A 14,695-nucleotide genomic window follows, 5' to 3' on the forward strand; every position below is an offset into this window, starting at 1 on the left:
ATTTTATTCCTAAAAATGTTTGTGTTTGCACCATCTGTTGGAATGATACATGCAATGCATTTTGTGACCACAAATGTTTCATGCACCATCTTTTGAAATAGCAACAGGAAGGACACACAGATACACAGGTGGATTATTACCACATGTACAAAGTACAGTGACTTTCTTACCTGCGTGTGCTGTTCAACATGCAGCACGTACTCACAGCAGTTTTCTAGTTTCAGGCTGCCGATTGAATAGTGAATAAGCTACTGTTTTGGGTTCTTATATTTGTAAATGTGACTCTGAAGGAGTCCGTGCCTCATCAGCCATGAACCTTACCACACGTCACTGGTTCAATGTACGCGCTTTATGATCATTGACTGCCCGACATCATTTTTATTACACGCTGATCTGACAGCTCTAATGCTGCTTTTGAAGACAAGAGTGAAAAAAAGAAGCCATTGGAGCACATGGCAGCAGAACTGGCATCCTGACACTGGCTGCCAGCGTCTTTTAGCGTCAACTTTGAAAATGTTGTCGCTTTTATCATCTTTTCCTATTCAGCCACCATGGTGGACAAAGCAGGACATCCTTCCAGAATAGGAAGGCCATTTGTTTTAATTCCTAACTAAACCTATCAGACGATTGACTCTTTGCTTGATTCACAGGTCCAGACGGAAATCAAAAAGACTTGGACCCGCTGGAATCTGGCATTCGACTGGAAACGAACGACAAACTGCGGCAGCTACCGTTATGGCTCCGTCCTCACCAACCTGAACCACAGCACGAGCAGCCAGTCTCAGCTAGCTGGCACTTCCCGGACGGCTCTCTTCTCCAGCAGGGTGTACCGCAGCGGGACCAAAGTCATCAACAGCCACACCACCTTGCCTGGATATGTCCTCAGCAACTCGGATGCCGAGAGCCAACCGGCTTCGATCCCCGAGGAGATGGACGAAAACCAGGTGGATGACATCTCCTTGAAAGAATCGCTCCAGCCGATGCTGACCCACCACCCTGCGGCTGAGGACAGCGAAGAAACTCTATGAGCCTTCCTTCAGGTCGCCAGGGCTCTGCATTGGAGTATCTGGCAAAAATAAAACCATATCAGGAGCTTGGGCCACGGGTTCGAGAGGCAGCCCGGGCCTTTGACGGGATCTCAGTGACAGATCCCAGCATGAGAACCACAGCCACTGTGGCAGGGGATCGAGCGGCAATGGAGTCTCGTGCAGATGAAAAGCACCAAGTTTGCTCTCTTTGATGAGTGGAGCACCAGGGTACTCCTCCATAGAAGCTCCCATGTGTTTTAACTGGGGCTTCTGTCTACAACAGTATGGCACAATTTGATACGACTTCAGTCCACATTTATATTCTTGGATTGGCTTGGCACTAAGGGCTGCGTTTATATGTCGTCATCATCATTGTCGTCATCATCATCATGTAAATCTAGCTGGGCATGCACTGCAGTTTTTTTATGTGAATACGGACTAGCGGTGTTTTGGTTTGCCTTTTCAACTTTGACTCTCCCTATTTATGCATCTAATTGTTTAGATGGCAGCGGTGCCCACTCTGCCATCCCAGGGTTAGATCAAGTGAGACCAAACACTGGCCGATTGGGAAACTGGCAGCACTGGTATCCGCTGCACAACTCTGGATCCCTTGGATCACTCAGGCTGGAGAAAGCACATTTATGTTGCATTCATTTATTTGCTTATTTATTGATTGCTCTTATACAGCTTTTTAAATGTTGGTTAATTTAAAACAGTCTGATAAAACAAATGTTTCCGGTTTTTAATATTGATTTTTGTAAGTCCTCAATCGATATGAATGAACAGATACAAATAAAAATAAAAGTCACCGCGACTTGGAGGGTTTGTCCTTGACTTGCACCTTATGCTCTTTTTATGTCCCAAATTTCACTCAAAATGCCTCCCAAGGGAGGAGATCACCATCATCCCCTGGCATGTACAGATCAAGGCAAGGAAATATCTTTGGAAAAAGAGGGTTTATTTCAGGAATTCAGAAAAACTTTACAGAAGCAAACAATCGATTATTTGCCTTAAAAGCAACCCAAATTGAAATCCACTCAAATAATCCCAGAAACAGCAACATAAGTTCATAAACAAGAAAAAAAAAACAAGAGAAACACTGGACTTGTGAGGACCAACCACACTCCTGTGCACTGACCTTCAATTCCCAGCTGCCTTCATATGGCTTGGGGGCGGTTCCTTAATTATGATAGACAGGTAACCCCACCTCTTGAGTTTCATTTCCTAGCTGCCTTTATAGGGCTGGGGGGCGGTACCTTAACTATGATTGACAGATAGCCCAACCTCTTAAACTTTAATTCCCTGCTGTCTTTAAAGGGCTGGTGGTACCTTAACTATGATGGACAGGTAGCCCCACCTCTTGAGACTCAATTCCTAGCTGCCTTTATAGGGCTTATGCAGTACCTTAACTTTGATGATCAGATAGCCCCGCCTCTGGAACTTCAACTCCCAGCTGTCTGTAAAGGGCTAGGGGGCGGTTCCTTAGACGGTTAGCCTCACCTCCTGTATTTCAGGTGCCAGCTGTGTGGGTTTTGGACCGCCTGGTCTTTTTCACCAGTTTAAGTGGAAATGACTAACAATAAAGAGACACTTGGCAAGCAGTAATGTTTGGCATCAAGTCAGGATTTCAAAGAGTGAAGTGAATCACAGTGAGAGGGTCACGGCACGATAGGCACAAGGGATTTGAGCTTGGAAACAATTACAAACAACATTAATATGCAAAAGCAAAAACGGCGAATTTCAGGAGCAGCAGAGTCTGTCAAGGAAGCTGGAGATCCATGGAGACACAGAACTGGTTGAAGATTTCCGAGCATTCTGTGGCTCGACGGATCTCCATCTTCCTTAACAGGCTCCACTGGTCCTGAAATTTGTCCTCCTTGTCCTTGCATAGTGACAGAGTGGAGGGCTGGAGAAACGAAAAGGGTTCAAATCCCAGCTTGGTTGCCGTCTTTGGATCTCCTCCTTGGGTGCTCCAGTTTTCCCTCCAACAACTCAAACAGGTGGAGTGGGGGACCCCCACTAGTCATGGTGCCCCAAGCTGGGACCAGGCAATAAATAAAAAGGACACTTTTATTTACATAACTAACACAAGGGAGGGATGATTACAGGGAGATTGGTGGATGTAATTAGATAGCAAAGTAATAAACAAGTGAAGGGCCCTAACCCTGAGCCTAACCCCTAACCCTTACCTTACCACAGCGTTTCTCAACCTTTAAGTATTTGCAACCCGAGTTTTCATAACAGTTTTAATCGCGTCCCCCTAACGTTTTTTTGAAAGGAGCCCACTAATACCAATTTGTTCTTTTATAATTAATAATATATCATAGATGCATATTTTGTTATACCTACTTAACTTTTATCGACAGTTATCTAACTCTATATTTATTTTTCTAGTATCAGAATGTAGTTTAAGTTCATTTGTTTTGGTTTCAATAGATGTATTTTTCATATTTTCGATTCTTGTTTTCTTTTTTTCACATCTTCGCGCCCCACTTTTTGTTACTTCGTGCCCCACAGATTGAGAACCACTGGTTTAAATACAACGCCAATAACGAGTTGCACAAAACAATCAATGTAAGGTGTGCCTTCATTCCGGGCATGTGCTTCATTTGTTGCCCTTCACCTTTCTGGATGAACATGGCTGGCATCTGCCCAGGTCACCAAAAATCGCCAAAACAACTTGTGCTGGTGCCCCCTGTTGATTTAAGTTTTTGGAATACAGTAATCCCTCACTTATCACGGGAGATAGGTTCCAAGGCCGACCGCGATAACTGAATTTCCGCGAAGTAGGGACACCATATTTATTTAATTACTTAACGTGTATTTGGACGTTTTTAAACCCTCCCTGTATTGTTTACAACCCACCCTTTACTCTATTAATAACAGGGACAACTGCTAAGCAATATGAAATCGGTAGATAAGTTTACACTTACTGTATAGCGAAGTACACGTAGCTATATATGACGTGATGATGGTGATGAATATGCTGCGCAGTAAAAATGATGACGATGAAGGTGATAATCCCCTGAATGCAGTAGCAAGAGCACGTTAATGCTGAATGAGTGAGATGAGACTTCCTGGTTAATGCAGCACTCCGTCGCTGAGCCAATCAGCAGCACACAGGAACTTAACTGCGTGCTCTGATTGGGTAGCTTCTCAGCCATCCGCCAATAGCATCTCTTGTATGAAATCAACTGGGCAAACCAACTGAGGAAGCAAATACCAGAAGTAAAAAGACGCATTGTCTGCAGAAACCCGGGAGGCAGCGAAAAATCCGCGTTATATATTTAGATATGCTTACATATAAAATCCGCGAAGTCGTGAATCCGCAAAAAGTGAACCACAAAGTAGCGAGGGATTACTGTACGGCAAACTTATACAGGGTGTACTGCCCTCTAGTGGTCCCTGCACTGCTGCAACCAGGGCCTCTTCTGCTTCTGTGGGACTTACGGCTGAGTTATGCCACCCTGATGGTACGACTGCCCACGGGGTTTCCTTTACAGGTGCTTTAATTCCTTCAACTGCCAATTACTTTTAGAATTACACAGCACTTTAATTGGCACAGGCACACAGCGTGTGAAGTCAAAATGCTGGGGGAAACATTGCAGTAGGTATTGGCAACCATGCCACTTCTGTAGCTCCTGTGATTTAAATAAACAGCCCACCCGAGGGAAAAGCACTGCACCGTATCTGTCAGTCCATTCAGCCCACCACTACAAGCTGCAATTAAAAAAGCATGGCTGAGCGCGCAGACGCCTGACAAACTGAAGCCCTGACTCGGCGATGCCGCCTCACAGAGACCATTCACATTACACAGGAGAAGACGTTCAGCAGAAGACTCACCCACAATGTGTCCACTTGAAAGATTATGTCAGCCAAGTGCACTTTGGGCACCACGTTCAAGTGTCGTTGAACTGAACTGAGTTGGCATTATTGTCAAAAAGTGGATATTCATTCAGTTTCGGTCATTAAGTCTAAACAACACATCCATAGGCAGAGAACACCAGCAAAGCAAGGTGACTGCCATGACATGCCAGCAGGTGTCTTATATGCAATATGGGCCAGGGGGGCATCAACAATAGCAGAAACAGCAGAACAAGACTGAAATGAGTTACCAGCAGGGCAGTGCCAACATGACTCTAGCTCTGTACACAGTAAAACTAATGCCAGGCTCCTCAGACTTGAACATGTCTTTCATACTTTGTTTAAGTAAAATGCTCATTGCGGCCCTCGGGTGGGGCAGCATCTGCCAACTACCCTGGCCGAATAATTGTGGCCAAAAGCTGAAAGGCTACAGTGGCTAAAAGCCATAAGGCAGCAGAGCTAATCACTTTGCTACCCTGAGATGAAATTATACTCCAAGACACCAAGGCCAAGCTGAACAATCACATCAGAGCCAAACTGACCAATCAGATTGCCCTGATGGACTGGACATTCATAGCCCTTAGTGTTTCATTATCCATCCATCCATTTTCCAATCCGCTGAATTCGAACACAGGGTCACGGGGATCTGCTGGAGCCAATCCCAGCCAACACAGGGCACAAGGCAGGAACCAATCCCGGGCAGGGTGCCAACCCACAACAGGACACACACAAACACACCCACACACCAAGCACACACTAGGGCCAATTTAGAATCGCCAATCCACCTAACCTGCATGTCTTTGGACTGTGGGAGGAAACCGGAGCGCCCGGAGGAAACCCACGCAGACACGGGGAGAACATGCAAACTCCATGCAGGGAGGACCTGGGAAGCGAACCCAGGTCCCCAGATCTCCCAACTGCGAGGCAGCAGCGCTACCCACTGCACCACCGTGCTGTTTGTCCATCCAATAGCTATGTCCCTATCATTCCAACAGATGGCGCATCACTAACATTTGTAGTAATAAAATGCATTGTGTTTGTCATTCTAACGGATGGCACATCTCAAACATCAACACTGCTTTTATGAAACCCATACCAAATGGCACCTAACAGAGACATTTGCAGTGCATGTTTTCATTACCACAGATGGCACATCACAAACCTTTAAAGAAATGCATTTTATTACTACAAATATTCATGATGCGCCATCTGTTGGAATGACAAATGCAGTGCATTTTATTATTACATGCATTATAAAACACATTCCACTAGAAGTCCACTGCAAGTTGATTACTTGAGCATGGGAAAGGCACTATATAAATAAAATGTATTATTATTATTTTTATTGTTATTATTATTAGATGGGTAGCACAGCTAATTGTAGATATAAAATGCTAAGGGCGTTGGTCAGTCACACAAAAACTGACAAACCACTGGGCCTTGGCCCTCAATCCTGGTCTTAACCCAGATAAAGTGTCTCCTGAGCTCCTGTCACTGTGACTAACTGGTATCCCCAGAGTCGGTGATAAATAAATATATATTGTATACTCGAGGGGCTGTTCCTCTCAGTACCCGATCTGCGCTATACAGTGTGGACCATAACATGCTTAATCCAGTGGTGTATATGGCAAACCCAACAAATTCATTGTGACAAATACTTGGGCATATTTCGCCAATCAGCTTTGGCGTAAGCCACCTCACCTGTCAGCCCACAAATTACAATAATATGGGCAGCTGTGCCTATGAAGCTCATTGAAATGGTGAAAGGCACTATATAGCAGAGAGACTTGATAGATTAGCTCAATTATTGTCAGATCATTTATTGCCCCTTCATCCCGTCTACCACATTCCTCTCCCTCTTTGTCCACTTTGTCCTTATTTACAGTTTGGCCTTCTGTTTCCTTCATGAACAATGCATTGTTTTTTACATTAACTGAAATTCGATTTCATCCAAATGCTCCAAAATGGTGCAGATGTAACACCAGAGATTTCTGGCCACCTGTTGCTGCTGGAAACAAAAAAAGCATTAAATTCTTGGCAGCTGTAAATTACGTTCACTGATATTTCATTTTTGGCAAAACTGCAGGGCGAACATCTGCTTGGCTCCTCTGCATGAAAGATGGCAGGCGGTGCCCAAAAGCAAAGCCTGTTGACAGTTGTGAATGTGAGGCACATTGTCTTATATCTGCGGTGCTGTATAGCGCCTTTCACAGGTCTATAAAGCTGGCACTCCTGCCCCTTCTGCCCAAAGGAAGGAAATGTCTCACCTCACGAAGAGAGAAATCTCACAATTTCAGGGACCACCTCAAGTCACCTCAGCTTTAGTTATACGGCACCTTTAACACAACCACAAGACAGTGAAATGAAGAGGATGAAATCAAATAAGAAATAACAGAACTACAAACAAATAAATAAAAGGCTAGAAAGCAATACACAGCCTTAATACAGAGCACAAAATCAACACATTCCAAGAATAACACTTCACTCTGAGCCAAAGACCAGGGAATGAAAATACGCTTTCCAATTCCCCTGCCCCCCAACCCACCACCCCCCCCCCCATTTGAAGAAACAACGGAATATCCGCAGGCCGAAATGAGCAAAATCAGGAAACTAAACTTCAGAACACGCCAACTCAGCTAACCTGCCAGCTTTTGGGCTGCGGGCAGAAACTGAGGTACCTGGAGAAAACTAAACCGACCCGGGGAGAACATGCAAAGGCCACAGAGGAAACACGGGGGTCCAGGTTACAAGTCAGCAGAGCTAACACTGAGCCGCCATGCTGCCCACTGGGACGTCAGTCTGTGATTTGTGTTTTACCTGTCAGCTCGTCACAGCACAGGCAGCCCAAACTCCGACTGGAGAGACACGTTCAATTTAATTTACCTGTGTATATCTAGCTATCTGATATATAGCACCTATCTATCTATCTATCTATCTATCTATCTATCTATCTATCTATCTATCTATCTATCTATCTATCTATCTATCTATGTATTATATAGTGCCTTTCACATCTATCTATCTATCTATCTATCTATCTATCTATCTATCTATCTATCTATCTATCTATCTATGTAATATATAGTGCCTTTCACAAGTATCTATCTATCTATCTATCTATCTATCTATCTATCTATCTATCTATCTATCTATCTATCTATCTATCTATCTATGTATTATATAGTGCCTTTCACATCTATCTATCTATCTATCTATCTATCTATCTATCTATCTATCTATCTATCTATCTATCTATCTATCTATCTATCTATCTATCTATGTATTATATAGTGCCTTTCACATCTATCTATCTATCTATCTATCTATCTATCTATCTATCTATCTATCTATCTATCTATCTATCTATCTATCTATGTATTATATAGTGCCTTTCACATCTATCTATCTATCTATCTATCTATCTATCTATCTATCTATCTATCTATCTATCTATCTATCTATCTATCTATCTATCTATCTATCTATCTATGTATTATATAGTGCCTTTCACATCTATCTATCTATCTATCTATCTATCTATCTATCTATCTATCTATCTATCTATCTATCTATCTATCTATCTATCTATCTATCTATCTATGTATTATATAGTGCCTTTCACATCTATCTATCTATCTATCTATCTATCTATCTATCTATCTATCTATCTATCTATCTATCTATCTATCTATCTATCTATCTATCTATCTATCTATCACTTCCTGTCATGTGGCTTTGTAACCCAAAACTCAAGTTCATAAATCTGATGGGTGGGTGGTCTGACTTGCTGAGTTTGCTTGGATGGAAACTTCAGACAGACGGCAATGAGTGTCAGCGGGGCTCGGGTTCAATCCCGGGCGCTGCCTGTGTAGAGTTTCTCCCGAGTCTTCTGGTGGTCCCCCACATCCCCAGAGATGTCACTGTGAAGGTGAATGAGTGTGGGTGGGTTTGAATGGACCTTTCCACAGTCTGATGTCCCACCCAGGGTTTGTTCCTGCCTTGTGCCTCTGATTCTTCACAGCCCCGAATGTGGACCCCTAATTGCAAGTGATGTCTCCCATATGAATGTGTTTCAGCAGCGCTGATGAAACTCCACCGCTCATGCTGATCTGGAATGACGGGCAACTCTCCGTCTCTCCAAGATTTGTTTTAATTCCCATCAAGAGTTTGGGCGTAAGCAAGTTTTGGATCGCAGCAGGAGCTCCTCTTTGGAGAGTCAGCCTAATTAATAAAACAGGAGGGCTGACGGAGCTGGTGGAAAATCAAATGAGGTCCTCAAGGAGGCAGATGGAAAAAAAAATGGAATAAAAGGAACCAGCAAGCCAAACAGAAGATCCTCAGTGAGTGCAGCCCACGGAAAAGTGAATTAGCGGAGGTTAATGGAAACCTCACAGATGAGCGTCCCACCATAATTGGAGGGAAATGAGAGGTGCCGGCAGAGTTAATGCTGTTGACGTCTTTCTCTTCCATCTTTATTTCCTACAGGACTGAAACCTACAACTCTGCATGAAGAACATTATGAGTGCGTTGGCACCCTGAGCTGCCAATTAGAAGCAAAGGAGCATCCCGCTGCCACGAGATTCAAAAGACTTTTATGGCATTCTTTGACCTGACAGACCTCAGAGCCCTCCATCCACTTAGTGACCCCCCCACCCCAGTCCACTTGGACACTGGATAGGAGGCCAGTCCACCATGGGGCACACGACCGGCCCAGCCTGCCTAACATGTTTGTTCTAATAAAATGTGAGAAAGCTTAACGTGGTAGCATCGGGTGAAAGGTAGAAACCAGCAGCGGGTGGGATTCCAGTCCGTCACAGGGCACACTGATCGCCCGGTCCTGTGTAGGGGTTAGTCAGTCTAGCATGATTGTTCCAATGCACCACAACGGGGAACAAAAATGACACTGGTAAGCGTAGGATGAAAGGCAAGAACCCACTGTGGGAAGTATGCCAGTCCATAGGGGCTACACTCAACCCTGCCTGCCTAATTGGTTAATCCTAATGGAGCCTGATGGGGAGAAAGGTTAACTTGGCAGCATCAAGTAAAAGGCAGGAACCAACACTGGATGGGATACCAGTCCACCATGGGGCACACTCAAGCTCAAAATCGCAACATAGACAATTCATAGTCACCAGTCAGCCTAGCATGTCATGTGGGCACAGGGGCCCTGGACTTAAATTGGTAGCACCAATGGTAGGGAAGGAACCAATAATGGATAGGATACCAGTCCATCACAGGGCACACTCATCACCCAGCCTCTGTTTAGTTGGTAGTCAACTTAACGTGTTTATTTGAACAAAGTTTAACCTGCTGGCAAAGGGTGAAAAGGAGTGGGATGCCAGGCCATTACATGGCACAAATTCACACCCCAGTCTATTTATGGTCCCCAAATCAACCTCACATACTATAAGGGCAATGGGGCCTGGAGAAGAAATTGGTAGTATCAGCTGCATGGCAGGAAACAGCACTGGAGGGTGGGGGGATTTGGGGGGCGGGGGCATACCCTAATGGGGGACACTCATGTCCAAAATCACATACCAGCATATTTATGGGGAGTGATCAACCTAGCAAGATAGATAGATAGTGTGAGAGACACTATATAATAGATAGATAGATAGATAGATAGATAGATAGATAGATAGATAGATAGATAGATAGATAGATAGATAGATAGATAGATAGATAGATAGATAGATAGTGTGAGAGGCACTATATAATAGATAAATAGATAGAGTGAGAGGCACTATATAATAGATAAATAGATAGAGTGAGAGGCACTATATAATAGATAGATAGATAGTGTGAGAGGCACTATATAATAGATAAATAGATAGAGTGAGAGGCACTATATGATAGATAGATAGATAGATAGATAGATAGATAGATAGATAGATAGATAGATAGATAGATAGATAGATAGATAGATAGATAGATAGATAGAGTGAGAGGCACTATATAATAGATAGATAGAGTGAGAGGCACTATATAATAGATAGATATATAGATAGAGTGAGAGGCACTATAGATAGATAGATAGATAGATAGATAGATAGATAGATAGATAGATAGATAGATAGATAGATAGATAGATAGAGAGGCACTATATAATAGATAGATAGAGTGAGAGGCACTATATAATAGATAGATAGATAGCGTGAGAGACACTATAGATAGATATATAGTGTGAGAGACACTATGGATAGATAGATAGATAGATTAATAGATAGATAGATAGATAGATAGATAGATAGATAGATAGATAGATAGTGTGAGAGACACTATATAATAGATAGATAGATAGATAGATAGATAGATAGATAGATAGATAGATAGATAGATAGATAGATAGATAGATAGAGTGAAAGGCACTATATAATAGATAGATAGATTTCAGGTTTTCATAGATTTTGTTTTCAGGTGCTGATTTATTCACGAATCAAACAAATGAGAATCCTTTCACTCGTTCTCGGGTAATGATTTGTTTGTCAAATTAACAAGAATTGCTTGACTTGTTCTTAAGTGATCACTCATCCAATCGCGTGGCTCCTTCTCAAGTGACGACTCTTTCATGAATCAAATGAATGAGGCTCATTTCACTCGTTCTTGGGTAACAGTAAATGGTGTGAAAGACGTTAATCGTGTCGCATAATCCACATGTCAGTTATGTGTTTCTAAAGTATACTTAAAGAGATACTTCTAGATGAATTAGCGCACATGTTAAATAAAGAAATACTAAAACTTAATGAATTAAGGACTCTTGACCAATGAATGGGGTGGGGGGGGAGAGTGACGGGCCTTCAATTTAAACACGAGGCTGGAGTTTGTTGTTTATGATGTGTGCCGATTTTTCATTTGAGGAGACCCCCACACTGGAGAACAGACTGGTCAAACTGGGCTGTGCCATAAGTTACAGAAAGTGCCATGAAATCACATGACCAGACATCTGCCATCTCAGCTACCACAGTAGGTGCCACTAATTCTCTAACATCAAGCTGCTAATTGTCATTGAGATTTAGAAGTAGAAGGAGAGGACATGCTGACCAACTAATGTGATGAATATGCAGCCAAATGTTAAACGAGAATCTGTTTGCTCATTAAAGACTAAATTAAATTGACACAAAGCGCCGTGGGCCTCATTAAACGGCACTCTGATCGTTTATTCCTCGGTAAATTCTGAATGCATTAGGGTTGAAATCAAATAAGAGGATTTCATTTTGTTATCCCATCTCCCACCTCGCTGTCTGCTGCCTGTTTCTTTTTATATTCCTTGTGGCCTGTGGTATGGGTCTCAGATATCCAAAGCCACAGACACAGCTTCCCCACAGCAGTCCCGGGTTCAAATAAACTGCTTTAGTTTAGGCATCTAAAGAGCCCAACAGGGCTGCCTGTCAGGACTCCGGATTTCCAAAGCAGAGTCACACCAAAGAAGGGTGCTGCCACCTTGTGTACGATTGTCTTTGGGGGGCAGCCTCCTTCTGTCCAGTACCCACCCAGGTTTGACACCCATCCACCTACCCATATTGAAGCGTCTGGCCAGTCAAAGGGACACAATACAAGCTGTCCATCCATGATTTTGTCCTTCTACACTGGCCACCAGGAGCAGCAGGGAGGACGGACTGCTACACCTCTTCCTCAGGATGCTCTTCCATCCACTTGCATCATCCATCTCCGTGGTCCCCTGGCCTGATAAAGGAACACCTGCCACACCAGTATGGATGCCAACCCTGAGTGACATCCTATAAATCGAGATTTTCTTGTGTTTACCAAACTGTGCCACCACCAGCAGGCTGTGCGTGTTCAGGTGATTCATTGTTTGTTTAACTTTGTCAAAGCCAGTGACCTGGAAAACCAAAAGGACAAAGGCAGCCAGGCAGGAGAACCTCTGGCCTCTGTTAAAGTAATCATGCAGCCCTCTGAGGAAGATGAAGGATAACAGCTGACACCTCTCGCCCCTGTTAAGATGTTGAGATAGCCAGCCTCGGCCATATTGCTAACATGTTTGCTTTGTGCAGCCCTTACAAAGGGAGGGGAGCGCCACACACAGGAACCCCAACAGGAGTGCAGCTCTCGACGTGGCCCTTTGAAAATGTGGCCATTTGGGCGTTGTGAGGACAGAGACTTCTGGCCTTAAGTAATGAAGCTCAGGTGGCCATCTAGCCATTGAGATATTGAAACTGAGGTGGGCAACCTCAGCCAGTGAGATACTGAAACCAGGTAGCCAGATTGGCCATTGAGATATTAAAGCTGAGGGAGCCAAACTTGGCCATCAAGATATTGAATTTGAGGTGGCCAGATTGGCCACTGAAATATTGAAGCTGACATAGCCAGCCTTGGCCATTGAGACACTGAAGTTGAGGTAGCCAACCTCAGCCACTGAGATATTGAAGATGAGGTAATTAACCTTGGCCTTTGAGACATTGAAGATGACGTAGCCGAGCTCGACCACTGAGATATTAAAGCTGAGGTAGCCAACCTCAGCCATTAACATACTGAAACTAAGTAGTCAGATTGGCCTTTGAGATATTAAAGCTGAGGTGGGCAACGTCAGTCATTAAAACATTGAAGCTAGGTGACCAGATTGGCCATTGAGATATTGTAGCTGAGGTAGCCAGCTATATCTATTGAAATACTGAAGCTAGGTAGCCAGATCAGCCATTGAGATACTGAAGTTGAGGTAACCAACCTTGTCCATCGAAACATTGAAGATGACGTAGCTGACCTCAACCACTGAGATATTAAAGCTGAGGTAGCCGACCTCAGCCATTTAGATACTGAAGCTAGGTAACCATATCAGCCATTGAGATATTAAAGCTAAGGTAGCCAACCTTGGCCATCAAGATATTGAATTTGAGGTTGCCAGATTGGCCACTGAGATACTGAAACTGACATAGCCAGTTGAAGTTGAAGCAGCCAACTTCAGCCAGTAAGATACTGAAGCTAGGTAGCCAGACTGGGAATTGAGATATTGAAGTTCATGTAGCCAGCCTCAGCCATTGAGATACTAAAGTTGAGGTAACCAACAAGACATTGAAGATGACGTAGCAGAACTCAACCACTAAGATATTAAAGCTGAGGTAGCTGACCTCAGCCATTGAGATACTGAAGTTGAGGTAACCAACCTTGTCCATCGAGACATTGAAGATGACGTAGCTGACCTCGACCACTGAGATATTAAAGCTGAGGTAGCCGACCTCGGCCATTTAGATACTGAAGCTAGGTAACCAGATTGGGAATTGAGATATTGAAGTTCATGTAGCCAGCCTCAGCCATTGAGATACTAAAGTTGAGGTAACCAACCTTGGCCTTCAAGACATTGAAGATGACGTAGCCGACCTCGGCCATTGAGATACTGAAGCTAGGTAGCCAGATCAGCCATTGAGATACTGAAGTTGAGGTAGCCAGCCTTGTCTATTGAGATATTGAAGTTAAGGAAGCCAACCACAGCCATTGAGATATTGAAGCTAGATAACCAGATCAGCCATTAAGATCCTGAAATTGAGGTAACCAGCCTTGTCTATTGGCATATTGAAGCTGATGCAGCCGACCTCGGCCATTAACATACTGAAGCTAGGTAGCCATATCAGCCACTGAGATACTGAAACTAGGTCGTCAGATTGGTCATTGATATATTAAAGCTGAGGTGAGCAACTTCAGCCATTAAGATACTGAAGATAGGTAACCAGATTGGCCATTGACATACTGAATCTGAGGTAACCAACCTTGTCTATTGAGATACTGAAGTTGAGGTAACCAACCTTGTCCATCGAGACATTGAAGATGACGTAGCCGAACTCGATCACTAA

At 43.6% G+C, this 14,695-nt stretch overlaps 1 protein-coding gene across 1 annotated transcript in view; it reads left to right on the top strand.

Annotated features, from left to right (window-relative positions):
- pth2ra (parathyroid hormone 2 receptor a) overlaps positions 1-1,046 on the top strand; it is an 84,563-nt gene extending 83,517 nt beyond the window's left edge. The window contains exon 13 of the mRNA XM_051930316.1: positions 651-1,046. Coding sequence (XP_051786276.1) covers positions 651-1,028 — 378 coding nt within the window. The 3' untranslated portion in view covers positions 1,029-1,046. The remainder of the gene's footprint in view (positions 1-650) is intronic.
- The last annotated feature ends 13,649 nt before the right edge of the window (positions 1,047-14,695 follow it).

This window comes from Erpetoichthys calabaricus, chromosome 8, assembly GCF_900747795.2.
Source record: "Erpetoichthys calabaricus chromosome 8, fErpCal1.3, whole genome shotgun sequence".
In the NCBI taxonomy this organism is placed as follows: domain Eukaryota; kingdom Metazoa; phylum Chordata; class Cladistia; order Polypteriformes; family Polypteridae; genus Erpetoichthys; species Erpetoichthys calabaricus.